General features: G+C 47.7%; 1 protein-coding gene across 1 annotated transcript; it reads right to left on the bottom strand.

Moving 5' to 3' along the window:
- Window positions 1–3,508: 3,508 nt before the first annotated feature.
- ATP6V1B2 (ATPase H+ transporting V1 subunit B2) lies at window positions 3,509–13,284 on the bottom strand. Its single transcript, XM_074563748.1, has 14 exons — window positions 13,102–13,284; window positions 10,345–10,400; window positions 9,548–9,646; window positions 8,816–8,909; window positions 8,640–8,717; window positions 7,993–8,132; window positions 7,758–7,859; window positions 7,279–7,376; window positions 6,905–7,028; window positions 6,319–6,469; window positions 5,874–5,956; window positions 5,678–5,782; window positions 5,333–5,462; window positions 3,509–5,209 (listed from the first exon to the last, which is right to left on the bottom strand). Exons 1-14 carry the CDS (start codon window positions 13,253–13,255, stop codon window positions 5,067–5,069), a joined length of 1,557 nt encoding a protein of 518 aa, XP_074419849.1. The 5' UTR covers window positions 13,256–13,284; the 3' UTR covers window positions 3,509–5,066.
- Between the last annotated feature and the right edge of the window lie 4,644 nt (window positions 13,285–17,928).

The raw sequence follows: 17,928 nt of genomic DNA on the forward strand, positions 1-17,928 counted from the left end.
TGTGCCAGGGCTCCCAAGCCGATCGGAGCACGGCAGGCACGGATGGCTCGGGGGATGGGGGGCAAAGGGGGAGAAGCAGCACCAGCTCGCGCGTCTCCCCCACAGTCACTGGGGTCCCTGCTTCGGGCCAGCTCCGCTCCAGCTGCCCGAGCACCAACCGCCCTCAAACAGAAGGAGTCTGAATTAGTTGTTGGACTAATCAGCAGATGCAAATAAGCTTCAAGACGGAGAAAAGCTGATTTGCATCTTCTTTTAACACCCCGGTGTCACTGCACCCGTTTCTGGCTGGGGAGGGCGAGGGGGGGGGAGGGAGGCAGAGTCAGACCTAAAAATCTCAGCCGAGACAAGACCAGGGCTGCCTTTGAAAGAGCAATTAAACCGAGCCACCTCTTGCTCGCCAGGGTGATGGAGGGTCGGAGGCAAAGCTGCTTTTGATGTGCAAATAACCTGCGGCAGCTCTCCCCACCAGCCCGCTCCCCTGCCTTACATCTGCCAGCCCCAACCGAAAACCCAAGGGGCAGGGTGGGGGGAAACGGGCCCAATGTTTGCTCTTCCCCCACCCCACCCCCCCCCAAATGAGCCGACAGCTGGCGTGTGCTTCTCGAGGGGACCTGACGGGCTGACATCAGTTGGCGAAGGGGGATCAGACCCCCAGGCAGTCCTCGTTAGTCATTACCAAAAAGGAAAAAAAAGAAAAAAAAAAAAAGAAAAAAACAGCATGTAAATGCACTAAGGCAGCAGCTGGGAGATCAGCACGTCCCATTTAGCATGGTACCTGCTGTCTCTGCGCCATGAAATATTGGGCTGTTTGTTTAGCATCCGGCTGAGCGCCGTGTCGAGGGCTCATCGCGCCACCCGGCCCGACGCCACGTGGAGGGGCACCCCTTCCTCCCCGTCCTCAGCGCCCCTCAGCTTTCCCGCCCTATTTTCCCAGCGAAGGGCTGTGTTCTCGGCTTAGCACTGAATAGCTGCGCTGCAAGCCCCAGCCTGCTCCCGGGGCCTCCGGCTGATGGCGGCTACAGCTATTTCTGTCGTTCCCCTCTTCCAGGGCCCTGTGCCAGGCTCAGGCTGTTCACTACCTGCGAGCTTTAGTCTGTGGGACAGGCTCTGCTGCGAGCCAGGGACCTGCCTGCGTGCAGGGGGAGGGAGACGCTGCGCCTGCCTCGGCAGATGGGTTTTCTCCAGCAGCCGGGGAGCATGAGACAGGGGGAGGATGGAGATACTGGGTCCAGTTCTGGGCTCCCCGGTTCCAGAAGGACAGGGAACGGCTGGAGAGGGGACAGCAAAGGGCCACCAAGAGGACGAGGGGACTGGAACATCTCTCTGATGGGGAAAGGCTGAGGGATTTGGGGCTCTTCAGTCTGGAAAAAAGCCGACTGAGGGGGGATCTTATCAACGCTGATCAATACTTCAAGGGGGGGTGTCAGGAGGACGGGGCCAGGCTCTTCTCAGTGGTGCCCGGGGACAGGACAAGGGGTAACGGGCACAAACTTGACCGTGGGAAGTTCCATCTCAAGATGAGGAGGAACTTCTTTGCTGTGAGGGTGGCAGAGCCCTGGCACAGGCTGCCCAGAGAGGTGGGGGAGTCTCCGTCTCTGGAGACATCCCAAACCCGCCTGGAGGCGTCCCTGTGCCACCTGCTCTGGGTGACCCTGCTCTGGCCAGGGGTTGGACGAGGGGATCTCCAGAGGTCCCTTCCCACCCCGGCCACTCTGGGATTCTGTGGCTGCAGCAAGACAGCTGGTCGGGGAGCCGACACGTGGCAGTTGGCTCCATCCCCGCTCGGGCGCACAGTGCCGCTGCGTGGCTGCCACGCTCCATCCCGCACGGCGTCCGCCGCAGCCCATCCCGCCTCTCCCCGCCAGGCAGGCTGAGCACACAGCTCCCCTGTGCTGCCCACAACACCTATTTTATCCCCAGCACAAAGCCACCCTCGCTATTTATATTCATCCCAAACCTTTGTCTGGCTCGGACAAGCCACACTCTCATTGACAGCTTCGCTCACATGGGAGCTGCTCACCAGCCTGCCCTGAGCCACAGAACGCATCTCATTGGAGCTTAATTGCCGGGAATATGCTTGTTATTGCAGAATTCCTTTTGCTTTGCTCTAACACACGCACCTTTCAGGAGTGCTCACCCACCCTCAGGAATGCTTGTCCAACCTTTGTCCCCAAAACCGGTCACCTGCTGAGGGGGTTTCAGGAACTCACCGGACTTTGGAATTTCTCCTCTTACTCATGTTTTCAAAACCTGCATTAGGGCACGCCGGCGGCTGCCATCTGCTCGTGGTTATTCCTGCGCCCCAACCACAGGCTCCCTCCAGACAGTGACTCCTGAGGGGGGAAATGGGTAGAAAAAGTCAAAAGCACTTGCCCAAAGTTTGGTTTTTTTTTTTTTTTTAAGCCATCAGGCATGTTTTCAGCATACTCGATCTTCCTTTCACACCAAATGAGCAGCCTTTCAAGCTCTGTGGGACAATCAAAGCCGTTATTAATACTGAGGATGTGGGATTTGTAACTTAGCGTCTCTCCTGGTGAAAAATATACTGCAGGAACCAGCTTGGACATTTAAATGAGTTTTAAAAAAAAAAAAGAGCTAATGTCTCTGTCTACCTCAAGGACTTGTATTTCTGTACAAGAAACAGCTCGAATTATAGCCTGGTACAACATTTAATAGAAGACCTGAGACAGCCTCAGGCTTTTATCAGTCGGAACAAACTCTGTTTACGGAGACGGCGAGGGCACAGCTCAGCACAGCAGGGCACAGCTTTTCAAAGATGAACGGCAAATTCAGCAGCAAGAAAAGGGGCTTTCTTCCCTCAAAGCGCCTGGTTTTGACGTGCACCTTGTTCAGCAAAGGCAGGCGTGTTGGGGCTTCCCTCCGCTCCCTGGAGTGCATCAGGGAGAATCCTGGATCTCCTCGTTTCACGCCGTTCTCTGTCTCTCACCTTCAGCAGCCCCTGCTGCAAACCCGCACAAGTGACTCACAGAGAGGGACAGACACCAGGGATTTAAGCAGAGTCATGCCCCGGGCTGTCTGCAGGGATCACCTGAATAAACTACCCAGGCCCCCCTTACCTTTAGTAGTGCTGTTCATACAGAAAATTTAAAGTCCACACACATCTAAGCTCATTTTCAAGATGCTTTTTAAGGTTTCCCACCCTCCTCTGGTGCAAACTGCCCCCCGAGACCCCTGGGGTATCGCATTTCCCTCCAACATTCCTGCAAAGCCTGTACCCGTGACTGCGTCTCCCACCCACTCCAGCGGCACAAAGCACTCCGTCCTGAAGCCGAAGGCCAAATCCTCCTCATCAAAAGCGACCGGCGCTAGCAATAATGTGGGGGTGGCTCAAGTGGCCCTCACTGCATGGGCAGAAAAGGAACTGAAAAGCGCTTTCAGCACATTATGAAATAGTTTCGTTCAGGTAAACAGCATCCCCAGTGGCAAAGGACACCTTAGCCACTGCTGAAAGACCCAAAGTTGGTTTTAACCACAGAATCACAAAAACTTCTTTTTTTTTTAACACCTTCCATATTTAATTTATTTAGATATTCTCTACATTAAAGTATTCTCATGCCAACACTTCCAACCTCCCATCCCTACCTCAAGAAAAATAGACTTGACACAGCTTTAGGGTGGAATGCACTGGAATAAAGTTGCTATTGCGCCCAAGTTACAGGTTACAGAGAACACTGAACAAACTCTAGAAAGAACTGCGCACAGGAGACGTCAGGGAAAGCTGGAATTAGTACACCATCGTTCGAGTCATGTTAGCACCTTCCTAGACGAGCCCCGAAGGCGTTTCGAGAGGTGCAACATGCTTTGGTTAGCTAGACCAGAGCTTAGACTACATTAAGCCTGGAAAAAAGCAAGAAAGCCTGCCAGCACTGGGCTCCGAGCCTCGTCTGAGCCAATCTGAACAAACACAACACCGAATCGACTAGCCAAGTTTGCAGTGTTTGGGAATGCTGAGCTCTCCTGGCTAGCCAAATCTGTGCCTGGAGTGCAAACCACAACAGTTTCAAACACGACTCGGGACCCAGTGCCACCTGGAGCATGCTTTATAACAGAATTCAAAATATCCATTCACACATTCGGTTGCTTCCTCCTGTTGCATCGTTTAGTACAAGACATACTTTAAAAGCTGACCTCCCACCAATACAACTGTGTCAGATATAAGGTTTTTTTTTTTTTTTTACATCTCATAATCCCCTTCAGTAGCAGCACAAAGCCTTGAATTACCTACAGTTTTTGCCCGCTGGGACACTACTGATCTCATAATGCTTTAGCTGCTCTTTTGTGTCTCTGGCATTTCCAGAATTCAAAGGAAAAAAAAGACAAGGATAAGTAGGAAACCTACTCTGCAAACTTCAATTTGAAACCTTCGATTCGGTAATTAAGCCTTATCATGCTACGTTCAGGTAGCAACACACTGGCCTGTGACCTCTGAGGAGACCCTTTGCTTGTGGAAAAGCACCTAGCGTGCCTACTAGTGTTCTCAATTCATGCACACCTTTAAGAATCTTAAGCCATAGTTAAAAAAAATCAGGAACTGGCACTTTTCAGAAAGGTATGTTGTCACACACCACGCTTTCCACACATTAGCCTGGTCTTCAGGCGCAGCAGCAGGACAGCAGAGTGCCATCTGTTCTACCAGCAGCTCAGCAACCGCCTAAGACCGTACTGAGCAGATGCTCTGGACAAAGGAAGTCACATTGGCTCTTTCATGTTTTCTAAACCACGTGCTCCTGGTTTCAAAGTAAAGATTTGCAATTTCTGGTAATCCTCAGACATTCCCCTTGAAATGTCTACAAAAAGTCCAGTTCAAAGAACAAGCTTCGTAATAGCTATTGCACATTTGTAAGAGCTGGCCTAAGTATTTTCCTGAAGATCCAGGCTTTGGAAGAAGGGATATTTTAAAAACTGGTATCAGTGTACATTGGAACACTGGCACAAATGTCACCTATTCTTGGTTTTAATTGTAAGGGCAACAAGTAAACACCAACACATGAAAAAAGAAAACAAACAGCATTTCACAGAGCAAGGAATCAGAGATGAAGCTGTGGCTAGTGTTTTGCAGTTGAATCTCGAGGATAGAATTCAGCCAGTGTTGTCTGAGGAATTCTCTTCAACATCTCCTTGGGGAAGATTCGCAAAAGCTGCCATCCAATGTCCAAGGTCTCGTAAACAGTGCGGTTTTCATAAGGACCTGCAGACAGCAACCGCAGACTGAAATACGGGGCAGGAAAGCGCCTCCCCACCAGGCAGATCTGAGAACAAGAGCTGCTAGGTGTTAACGCATCCTGTGATGTTCTTGGAATAAGACACTTACCCTGAGCAATGAAGTTCTTCTCAAACTTCTGCAGAAACTCCAGATAAAGAAGATCATCCGAGGTAAGAGCTTCCTCACCAACTACAGCCTTCATAGCCTGTACATCCTTTCCGATAGCATAGCAGGCATACTAGAAGGGATAGAAACAGAAGTGCTTTTACCCTGATCACCCCTGTAATGATTTGTGTTCAAACCCAAACAAAGGGTCTCAACTAAACAGTCAGTGCTTTAAAGCAGCCTCAGGAGTGTTCTGGGTTGCAGCTGTCTGGCACACCCTTCGCAGGCTGTTTCACGAGAGGTGTATTTGAACGATGACTCTGCTTCTCTGAGGAGGTTTTTACATACCAGTTGGTTGGATACATCTGCATGGTCCTTCCTGGTCATACCCTCTCCAATAGCTGACTTCATCAGTCGAGACAAGGAGGGCAAGACATTAATGGGTGGGTAAATCTGGAGGAAAGATACATCCACGAATTCCAACATTAGTATTTCAAAGAGTACAGAGTAATCTTAAATATGTTCTAACCAGTGTGGTACACACCTGTCTGTTATGCAGCTGCCTGTCCACGTAGATTTGTCCCTCAGTGATGTATCCAGTCAAGTCAGGGATAGGATGAGTAATATCTGAGGAAAAGAGTGGTTTGACAGTTTTCAGGCCTTTTATATCGATTCTAGCACTGATGCAGCAGCTTTTTTGCTGTGACTTCTACAGTAAAATGCCATCAGTTGGTACCCCCATATATCACCAAGTGTTCTTATGCCAGGATTAGAGCTGTAAGCACTCCTGGTAAAGGCCTGGAGAACAGTCCTGAAGCCTGAACATTTCTATTAGCAATACAGAGAAAGCAGCCAAGAACTGCAATATTCAGATGGAAACCTAAAGGCCAAAGGACCTCCTAATCTTTCTGTACGTCCAAGGTAAGGCAGGTCACTCCAAAGGAGTCCTTTAAAGTGCTATTTATTAAAAACAGTTGAAAATAACTCACCATCATTGGGCATGGTAAGAATAGGAATCTGAGTAATGGAACCATTTCTGCCTTCCACACGCCCAGCGCGCTCATATATAGTAGCCAAGTCAGTGTACATGTAACCTGGGAAACCACGACGGCCAGGCACTTCCTCTCTAGCTGCCGAAACCTGAGGCAACCCAGAAAAACATTTCCAAGAAGTCAGAGCACTCACACAGACCTGCTGTCTCCCCTAATTAAGCTACACTAGTGTCTTCAAGGACTTCCTCCTGCAGGTGATACCAAAATCCAGCCACACAAACCCCTATTATGAGAAATGTGTCACCACAACCGTGTATGACAGACAAGATGCCAAGGCCCATCAGAAATTATAATATCAAACTGCTGAATACCACTAGTCAAGGAAGTTTAGCTATCACAGAAGCAGTGGCTTTTTGACTGAACATAAACCTGGACCATCAATGAGTAACTAAAAGCCTCACTGGCTATTTAAGAACATTGCAAAGAATACTAATTGTAACAGCTTGAGCAGAAGTCTACATTCTCACTTTATGCTAGAAACCCCTTTTGCCAACACCTGGCACATGAGTTAATAACTGCGTACCTCTCGCAGAGCTTCAGCATAGGAGCTCATATCTGTCAGAATGACCAACACGTGCTTCTCACACTGATACGCCAAGAACTCTGCTGTCGTTAGAGCTAGACGAGGCGTGATAATGCGTTCAATGCTGAAACAGAATGGTATGGCATTATTTATGGCAAGTGCTTTAAGGCTGCGAGGTAACAGTCCGAACTTACAAATACTTAAATCCTCTGAAAACCTGCTATGTGCACCAACTGGAGTGCCAGCATTTCATATTCAACTTTCCTGCAACATGCCAACATAAGTGACATCCAGCAGGACACCAGCAAGGCTTCAGCTTCCAATTTACTTGTTCTTTTCAGCCTTTTCCCAACCATCATAGTGCGACTACTTACGTCGGATCGTTGGCCAAATTCAGGAACAGACACACATTGTCCATGGACCCATTTTCCTCAAAGTCTGATTTGAAGAACCGAGCAGTTTCCATGTTCACCTAAATCACGATATTAAGGCATCAGTGCCACACCACATTTTAGTATGTTACGCTTTGCATCATATCAAGGTCTAAACACCTCATTAGTAATCCATAAGCAAAGCACTCTGTATCACGAAGACTCCCCAACATTGCCAACAGAATGAGTTATTTCTAGAATTCCAGGCTAGAAATTTTAAGTTTTAGATACTTTGTCCTGATCAGACACACTTCTGGTACTTATGGCCATTTGGGCTTTTCCACCATTCAGCCAAACAATTCAGCACTGTTTAGTTATAGCTGTAAGACCTACTGAGAATACTTTCAAAAAAGTAATGTTCAGTTACTTTCAGCACTGTCTTATTACTCAAGCATCTTTTTCTGCCAATAATATTGACTTACACCCATAGCAGCAAACACGATGGCAAAGTTTTCCTCACTGTAGTCCATCACATCTTTGGACTTCTTCACCAAGCCAGCCTGGCGACAGATCTGAGCTGCGATCTAGACAGAAGAATGTTTCAGTCCATCTGTATATTTGATGCTATTACACAGACCAGAATTTATCTTAGTTGACTTTTTAACCTCACTGAAACACAAGCTGCTAACCGTTTAGAGAGTAGCTTTGAGTACTCACCTCATTGTGGGGCAAGCCAGCAGCTGAGAATATGGGGATTTTCTGCCCCCTGGCAATACTGTTCATACCATCTATAGCAGAAATGCCAGTTTGAATCATTTCTTCTGGATAGATACGACATTGGGGATTGATTGGCTGACCTGTTATATTTTTTAAGAGAACACATGTTATTCCAGGCACATGTCGGGAGCTTGATCAAGCTACCACTGACCTTGAGCACTGATCTAAGGCACACGTCAAAAGATGCACACCCCACTGTTAGACCTACAAATCTATAGATGTGCCTGGTCAACCCCGAGCCTTTTGTAGATCGCAAGACTCTGCCATTCCATCATTGTGTAAACTGTAAGAGTGCTTTCAAGAAAAGCCTGCCAAGTTATTAGCTTTTTATCTTTGGAGGCTGTATAATTAAGACAGTCTACAAATACTTCAGCTTCCAAGCGTTACTGAAAACGGTTATTTTCTGCTACCTCATCATCCTGCACTTGTGTAAATTTGAGTTTTATGCCACACACATACTTAAAAAATAAGATTAAACTCCCCCTAACCACTGGATCCTATGTTCAAAACTAAAACTATGGTAACATTCAGAAATCAGACAGCAGATTTGTCTTTAACTCCATACCAGAAATGGATTAAGAACATACCCATTATGTCAAGGAAGTCTTCAGCCAAGACAATGGGGCCTCTGTCTATAGGTTTTCCTGATCCATTAAATACTCTGCCTACAAGAAACAGCAATAAAATCAAAATATGTTACTGTGAAAATAAGTTAGCATGTGATAAGTCTGTTCATTCTTCAAAGCAAGATGCAAATACTTACCAAGCATATCCTCAGAGACAGGGGTTCGAAGAATATCCCCAGTAAACTCACAAGATGTTTTCTTAGCATCAATACCTGAAGTTCCTTCAAATACCTGTAAATATACCACAAGAAGAAAAAAAACACACACAGGAGAAGGGAGTAAGTATTGTGCTTTACAAATCAACACACGAGAATGTTGCTTCACAGCTTGAGAACTTGATCAGCCACAGGGCAGAAAAGCAAGGCAGTCCTCTGCAAGCAACGCATTTCAAGAGCACCTCGCTGGTACGAAACATCACAGAAAAACCTACTTTAAACAAAATTAATAAAGTGTATCGGCAGCAACCAACAAACCCGGCGCCATTCCTTTGATCTCAAGTATTTCCCTTTGCCAACAGGGTAAAGTTCTTCAGATAAGAAGAATTAATGTTAACAAGAACAGCTGCTTAGAAGAAATACCCGCATCCACATGGAGCTGATCTTGAATCTAATACTGTACAACTACAGTACAGTTATTTTAATCTAGCAGCAAAGACATCTGGGGGGGATGCAAATAAAAAATGTCACTGTACTCCAGTTTTTAACCTTCTAAAATCATTCATGCCACTTGCACTTGGAAAAAGTGACTTTTTTAATGTTTACAGTACCAAAAGAACATATGACAAGATAGATCCAACAGGGCTCAGACAGATGCTCGTTAATAAAATGCTGTTCTGTTGCAACAGGAGACACTCCTGTCCCCAGTCGTACCTGAACCACAGCTTTGGAGCCGCTGACCTCCAGCACCTGCCCACTTCTTCTTGTGCCATCAGGAAGAGTCAAATGGACAATCTCTGCATACCTAGGAAACTGAAGATGAGCAAAAAAGATGGTGGAAAACATTAAAATCCAGAAGAAGAGTCATGAAACTAACGTTATCAGTTTCAAGCAAGCTTAATAACTACTAAAGTTTTTAAAAAATAGCTTTATCATCAGAACAAAACTCATTCCAAGACAATTAAATTTTATCAGGCTAAGCCATTTTTACAGGGACTATACAGAGTCCCCTCTCAGAGTAGAATCCGTGCCAAAACACCCTAATAGTCCTGACGTACTAACTGAAAGCCACGATGCAGCATCTGACAAGAAAAAGCTGGCTTTGCCATCAGTTGCTTGCCTTGAACAGTAATTTGCCAGTAATTTGAAAACAAGTTCCCTTTTACAGAGCACTTATGCTTTGGTAACAAAAAGGCGAAGAACAAAGTGAATACGTACATTTCCACATTCAAGTTTAAACCATGTTTGGGGGATTTTGGTAAAACTGAAACAATGCTTCCTCTCTTTCCCCCAATAGTCTCAACTACCCTCCCTTTCTTCCAGGACATGGACAACTCTCCTTAGCTTCACAGTAATTTGGACACTCATTTATCTCAGCAGTCAGAAACATACCTTCCATAAAAATTGCTCAGTGGACCCATGAATTTCACAGTCTGGATTTAACCTGTCACAGCTTTTCTCGTAAGCTCTCCCTCAGAAAAGCTTCATTCATTAAGAAACTGAAACTTTACCTTAACTTGATCCAAGATAACCAGGGGACCATTCACACCCGATACAGTTTTATAAGCTGAAAGAAAACAAGCTGCAAGTCAGGTACTTCCTCAGAATATCAGAAATATCCTACGCAAAGTCTTCCAAGTTTCATTCCCATCACCGGTCTCAGGTTTGCAGATTTGGGGCCCAGATCCTTACCTCTTCTGTGTTTATTATGAACTCCAGAAGAAGGATGAGGTACTGAATTACTTGGCCAGCATTTTTTGCTACTGCTTCCAAAGCACCCGAGGGAACATGAAAATATACGATATCGCCTTTTTCTTGTCTGTCACAGAAAGTCACTTGAAGTGAATATCCAGGGATAATCTGGATGCCACCAGAAACACCCATACAATGTAGAGTTGACATTTTAAGCTAAGAAAAATACAGTTGCAAGATCTTTAAAAATCAGGGCTAACAATAGCTGTAATCTGTGATAAAGAAGATGCCACTGCAATTTATGTCCAACAAATGGTGAGAAGACCCTAATATCAATGCTCAACTTCTAGGCTTTTTTTTTTTTTAACTGCAGAAGTGTCCTGCTCCATGACATTACAATGGCCCACGTCAAAGCCCAGACTTAGCAAAGCAAGCAGATCTCGTGCTCAAAAGCTGATCAACAGAGCTCCTACAGCAAGTTTTGTTTTTTGGCACACTGCTAAGAGGAAACCTTATAAGACCTTTCCTGCTTCCAAGAAAAGGTCAATGCACTGTACTGTAAAAGGTAGAATTTCACCTTAGCCAAACTCCTCCTACTCTTGGGTTATCCTGGCTTAACTTGAGGATTGACACCCAATAGAAGGCCACAGCCAGCCAGCTCACCAGAAAGCTCATGTCTTAAACATCAGCAGCTCAAGTATTAGTGCTACAGACAACTTCTGCACCCAGAATTCACCACTCTGCTATTAGCCCTGTGGAAAAGCCATGAAAATGTAGTAAACCATCCTCCTGTGTTGTTCCAAGGACACAGCAGTATCCCAGCCAGAGCCCAGCATCACCTGAGCCACAGAAAAAAAAGTAATGTTGAGTCAAAGCTTTATCAGGGTCACAAGGAACAGTGACCAAGAGAGTGACTCTTAATCACTTATCCCTGGGAGGGAGAAATGAGCAAGTGGAGCCATTTGCAGAGGAGGAGAGACACCAGCACCCGTCCTTGGTCACGCTACGAGGCAGAGGAAACAGGCACTCGTGGTCTGGGAAAGATCACAAATTCCATGAGCACCAGGCCACAGGGAATCATCTGGCTTAGACACCTCAGTCTGCCCAGGGCTCGCACACTTACCATGTGTTGTCTAGACTATCAACAACACTGTGTTTACACTTAAACAAACAGTTTGAACTGTTGCAGTGTAGTCTCTTAAACAGCAATAATCAAAACAGTATTAGATAAGGTTTGAGGGTCACTGGGTGTATAAGACAGTCGAAAGCTGGAACTCCTATTTCTCAGTTTTACTCTTGTCAAAATCCTGCTGAACACTCCGAGACATTACATGTGCCCCTGAATTAGTCTTAATCAAAAGCACGAGTTGGCCTGCTCCTTTCCCCGAGCAAGGAGAATTACACAGACATTACGCTACGGAGAGGACTCTGCTCTAAGCAGAGTGTTTGCAGCCCGCTGTCCGCAACAAATGGAAAACATTATCTTCAGCAAGCAATTTCATCTCATGACTGTCTCATGAGCACTTCCTCCTCTATCAGCGGGAAGAGGCTTACACTCCTCACTTTGTCCACAAGAATATATTTCCTTGACATCAATCAGCATCAATTCCCCTTGAAAGCAGCTGGCCACTGACCCAAAATTCCTGTTTCCATTAAGATCAACCAGTTCTATGGCAAATCAAAAGCAACTCAAATGTTTTTCATATCCAGCTTGCAGGCAATGCCAGTTTGGGCAAAAGCCAAAATCCACATAGAAAAACATGAACTGAAAATGAAGTCACCTTGGCTCCGGCCTTGGCAGAAGCCTCCACTCCTGAGTAAAGCAGAGCAGAAGGCTTGGGGGAGCAGGAATGGTCATGATCAATTTGGCTTTCAAACCAGACGGACATTTTCAAAGAAACCACCGCAGAGAAGCTCCCTGGCTACCCCCTTGTGAGTACTCACGCTATTCAGCTGCACAGGTAGAGTCACTCCTGTAATTACAACCTAGATTAAAAAAAAGGCCAGAAAAAGGCACCTTCAAACAATTTTGACTTTCCCCCGACTACACTGCGATAAAGGGTTTTCTACAAGGCTACTGCATTTCCTCTTTTCCACCACATTTCTCAACTCCATTTTAAAGGAACAGAATCCACACCACCCCCTGCGATTTACAGTAATTTTCAGTTCCTGCTAAAAGCGTAAGTTTTTCACGAAGGACACTGCAACGGCCCACGTCACCCGGTGGAAAACCGGCTCCTGGTTCCAACGTGTGACTAATTTGAGCGTTTAGACAGGACAAAGCTGTGGAAAGCGCCGCTGCAGCACCCGGGGCGATTGAAGGCCCCGCACGACCGGAGGACACCGGCCCTCGGGACCCCCCGCGCACCCCCAGGCCAGGCCGCCGCCTGTGCCCGAAGAAGGGCTCGGGGGAGGCCGCCTCTGCCGCCAGGGACGGCCCGGCCTACCGGCCTCGCCCGCCGGAGCTGCGGGGCGGCCCGGCCTGCCTGCGGCCCAGCGCGGAGGCCGGGCCGGGCCCACCCTCCGCGCCGCCCCCGGGGAGCCCGCCCGCCGCCCGCCCCGGGCCCCGCACTCACTGAGGCGCGGCTGGGAGAGGTAGTCGCGGGTGAGGGCCGCCACCTGGTCCCGCGGCCCGCCGGGCCCGGCGCCGTTCACCAGCCCGCGTACCGCCCGCACCGCCGCCATCTTCTCCGCCGCCCCGGCCCCGCGCGCCGCTGCGCATGCGCTCATATAGCGCCGCCGCGCAGGGCCCCGCCCACCGGGCACGAGGGGGGGCCGGAGGGGAGGGGGAGCGGAGCTGTCCGCGGTGCTGGGGAGGCGGGCGGTGAGGGGGATAGGGATAGGGAAAGGAAAAAGGAAAAAAGGAAAAAAGGAAAAAAGGGGGAAAGGGAAAGGGAAAGGGAAAGGGAAAGGGAAAGGGAAAGGGAAAGGGAAAGGGAAAGGGAAAGGGAAAGGGAAAGGGAAAGGGAAAGAAAAGGAAAAGGGGAGAAATGGGAAAAGAAAATGAAAAAAGGAAAAGAGGAAAGGGGGAAAGAGACAAAGGAAAAGGGAAAAAGGAAAAGGAAAGAGAAGAAAAAGAAAACAAAAGATGTAAAAGATAAAAATAAAAAGAGAAGAAGAGGAAAAAGAGAAAAGGGGAAAAGGAAAAAGGAAAAGGAAGAAAAGGGGGGAAGGAAGGAAGGAAGGAAGGAAGGAAGGAAGGAAGGAAGGAAGGAAGGAAGGAAGGAAGGAAGGAAGGAAGGAAGGAAGGAAGGAAGGAAGGAAGGAAGGAAGGAAGGAAGGAAGGAAAATTAACTGAACTGAGAGAAGAGCTAAATGACTGAGAAGACAAGAAAAGGAGTAATTCTGCCATAAAAGGAAAGCAGAGCCCTCGGTTCCCGCTCCGGTGACCCCAGCACAGCCATCCCCAGGCCGGGGTGCAAGGGGCATTGGGGTCCTGCTGGCCCCACTGGGCAATGCCCCGGCTGTGGGGTTTGGGGTCCCACAAGATCCTCACGTGCCCTTACAGCCCAGCTGTGCTCCAGTCTGAACCTGTGCTTTGATCGATGAGTGTAGCGGTAGCTGCTTGGGCAGATCAGAGATAAGAAATAAAGTACGAACTGGCAACAAGACAGGGCTGTCGATGGAAACCCCCCACCAGCACTTGTGCCTCACACTCAGACATCAAGGGCTGACTGGTACAACTGTTTAAAGGACAGAATGAGAGCTGTCTTACCCCCTGAACCCTTAATTCAATAAAAAAAGATAGTGGGCTATTTATAAACACCTTTTTCCAGGAAACCATTAACTTGTCAACCTTCCATTTCCTTATGGGTTATGTATCTCTTCATACATCTTAAATTTTAATAGTTGCTGTTTGTTCTCCTCCTGGCTTAGCAGTGAGATAGAATTATTTGATGTTATAAACAACATTCTATCTCCTTCTGCATTAAAACTAGAAATATTTCGGGGGAATATGTTTTCAAAGACATATTGGCAATTCTGGGGTTGATACAAAGTACCAAGGGCTCATGAGACTGGTGGAAAAAAACCTAAACAATGGCACAAGAAAGTGTTTGGCTAAGGAGCGGGTAAACACCATAAATAATCCCCACATAAAGGGACAATGCCATCAAGTGGATTAAACACAAAACTGGAAGGTTTTGGACAGGTTTCAGCTCTCCTTCTAATGCAACGTGATTGTGAGCACATTACCGAGCTCTCCTGCTTGTTAAAAGTGGAAAGGACTTAACAAAATACAAACCAGCAGGACTCGCTCGATGGCAGCCTCAAGGGTTACTTCAACCCCCACCACTTTGCAAACTCTCCCACCTGCGTTCAAAGCCTGGCTACAAGGTGGCCCAGGGGTGTAAACTCCGATTGCTCAAAACACACCTTTTTTGCATTTGAAATATTTTTATTCAGCTCATAGCATTTGAGAGGACGATGCAAATTCGTCCACAGGAGAGCGTAAGGCAACAGGCAGCAGCCAACACCCAGGCAGCGGTTCCCGTGCTGGGTAATAGAAACCTTCCAGGAAAGGAAATATTGGCAAAGAGTGATTTTAAAGCAAAGTATGTTTTTACGGGTGCCCGTTCCCATCTCTGTTTACACTGTCGACACCGGGCCGGCCGTATTGCATCTATAAGGCATTTGTCTCAAGCTGCTTTGTAAAACACTGCTTTGTGCTGGCAGGCAGGAGCCGCGCTGCACCGCGGGTGGGTTTCACCGCACCTTCGCGGTGAGGCAGCAGCAGAGAGCAATCTCGCCTGGCGAAGCCTGCTGTTGACTGAATTCACGGGAATTGCAATCAGCCGGCAGAGCCAGCGTGAGGTCTGCTATCAGCGGTTTTTCGGGCCCACGTGCTACGCTGCGCCTCCAGACAGCCCATAAATTCTCTTATACTTCCCATTACATTAGAAATGTTCACTATACTGTACTACCTCAGGCTGGCCAGGAAGAAAATTGTAATAAATTATTTTTTTTTTCCGTAGGGCTGTTGAAAGAAAAATTCACAGCAAACATTTATAGTGGTTAAAAAAAAAATATCTCAAAGCGAACTGCCTGGAAAAATCTAACAGATGCACGGAAACGCTTCCAAAGCACATCTGAGTAAGCTTTCCCATCATCTCTGCAAAACAAGTGACACGACTGCCATCTCTTTCGGCTGCGTAAGGCTGCCAAATGAGGTGGTGTCCTGACCTTGGGGCCTGCAAAAGCAAAAGATAATAATAATAATAATAACAACCATCTCCACATCTCCTCACCCGAAGGAGAATTTGAATCATTTTCTATCCGGAGCCCAAGGTACAGCTGAGCAATTCTGAGCTCCCTCAGTAGATGGTAGTGCTGCACTGCTCATCCTCTGCCTACTTTGCAGATATTTAGAAAGTAATTCCCGGGCCTAGCCATTCAATTCTCAGCTCATGAAACATATTTAAAGGCTTCAGCTTCTGCTCTAATGCACACCCAGGGAATTCCTTGGTAGGATGCACTCATCTCACGTTATTGGCAATAGTTTTTTGGCCATGCAGAAGCCAGATAAATAGCCTCAATGGCAGATTTATGTGCCGACAGAGAAAGGGTGAATATGTTTAGGATTTATTTTCTTCCTCTGCAGTAAATCTCTGCATCCTGAATGAATGATGGTATCACTTTTGGTTTAAAAAAGAAATCATGGAGCAAAGTGTCAAAAGTTTAAGAAAACATAAATGACGGAAGAAAAGAGATCCCATTGTAAATGGCATTTGCAGTACCTCACCCATGCATGGATATAATTTTCCATCCAGTTTTGCTTGTGAGAAACCAGCCTTGTTAGTGCAAGAAAGATCGTGTCCCTGGAGATAAAGCAGACAGCGTAACGCATGGGGAATGGCTGTGGATGGGGACCCAGCACCCTTCTGCGGGGAGGAGGCAACGGCAGGGCTCCGATGTGGAGGGACGTGTTGATACCAGGGGAGGAGCGAAATTCCCCCCAGAGCTCTCAGAAATCACAGGCCGGACAAGTGCATTCTGGCCTTAAAGATATTTCCATCCACTATGAAAGCTTATCATCACGCTTACAATTTTGGAAATCCTGCAAAGCTGATGTGTGTTGTGGACTAGGCAAAGGCAGCTTGTCAGCATCCTATGGGCCAGCCCACAACCTGAGACTCAGAGACATAAATATTTCTCTTTTCCTTTTGAGGAAGAGCTTTCGTTCAGTTTATTTTCCCTCTAATGCTAAAAGCATATAAAGGAAAAACCTTTTCCTTTCCCTGAGGAGGGATGTGGTGGAGGGAGCTCCTTGTACCACATCCCTCTCTGAAATGCTTATACACCAGTGCACGCAGCATGGGGAATAAGCAGGAAGAGCTGGAGATCTGTGTGCGGTTGCAGGGCCACGATCTCATCGCAATTACTGAGACGTGGTGGGACAGCTCGCATGACTGGAATGCTGTGAGGGTGGCAGAGCCCTGGCCCAGGCTGCCCAGAGAGGTGGGGGAGTCTCCGTCTCTGGAGACATCCCAAACCCGCCTGGAGGCGTCCCTGTGCCACCTGCTCTGGGTGACCCTGCTCTGGCAGAGCATTGGACTAGATGATCTCCAGAGGTCCCTTCCAACCCTATGATTCTATGATTCTATGATCCCTCAGGAGAAGCAGCAACTCTGGGGCCGCAGGCTGTGGGGAGATCCTTTTTGGGCTGTGCATCCTGCGGCAGCCTCTCCCGCCCACCACACAGCGAGTCCTTCCCCACTCGCTGGCCGATGCCTCTCCATCGGCAGCAACACGCAGGTGTCAGCCCACGCACCGGTACCCGCTGCCAACATCAGCGGGCTCTACTCAGTCAACACACACATACAGCCCTCGGTGACGCACAAACATGTGCAGAGGGAGTGGGGAAGAGCGACTGATGCAATAGCCCTCTTTCATAGAATCATAGAATCAGAGAATGGTCTAGGTTGGAAGGGACCTTTCAGATCATGGAGTCCAACCATCAACCCAACACTGACAAAAACCATCACTAAGCCATATCGCTAAGTATCAAATCGCTAAGCATCAATATCGCTCTTTTGTTAAATTGTGCTCCCTGAGCTTTGGAGTTCACCAAAAATCCCTGGGGTGCTGCAGGTCTCGTTGGTGAAATCCACCTGTTTTTACCCTGGGATGAGTAACATGAGGTCACAGTTGAAGGAGGGCGGCCGTACCAAGAACAAGCAGTGTTAGGCAGCAAGAGAATGGCCATCAGTCTCTGGACAGCAGTCCAAGACCTAGACTGTCATGTATTTTATAAATGCCTTTCCCAGGGCCATTTAACGATGCCAGCCTTCCCTGCCAGGGATGAACCCATTCGCTGCCCCTCGTAACCACGGACGAGAGGGCTGTGCGTTTGGTGTGCTCAGACCCAGGCAAGAGTTAAGGTGCTCAGAGAGAGATAAGCGTTG

This window comes from Larus michahellis, chromosome 20 (genome assembly GCF_964199755.1).
Source record: "Larus michahellis chromosome 20, bLarMic1.1, whole genome shotgun sequence".
NCBI classification, from domain to species: Eukaryota; Metazoa; Chordata; class Aves; order Charadriiformes; family Laridae; genus Larus; species Larus michahellis.

Coding starts and splice junctions, on each gene's coding strand:
- ATP6V1B2 (XM_074563748.1), bottom strand. CDS start 13,255: ATGAGCGCATGCGCAGCGGCGCGCGGGGCCGGGGCGGCGGAGAAGATG. Junction 7,377..7,757: donor TCGTGTTTGCTGCTATGGGT/GTAAGTCAATAT, acceptor ATCGTGATTTAG/GTGAACATGGAAACTGCTCG. Junction 5,783..5,873: donor GGCAGCTGCATAACAGACAG/GTGTGTACCACA, acceptor TCTTTCCTCCAG/ATTTACCCACCCATTAATGT.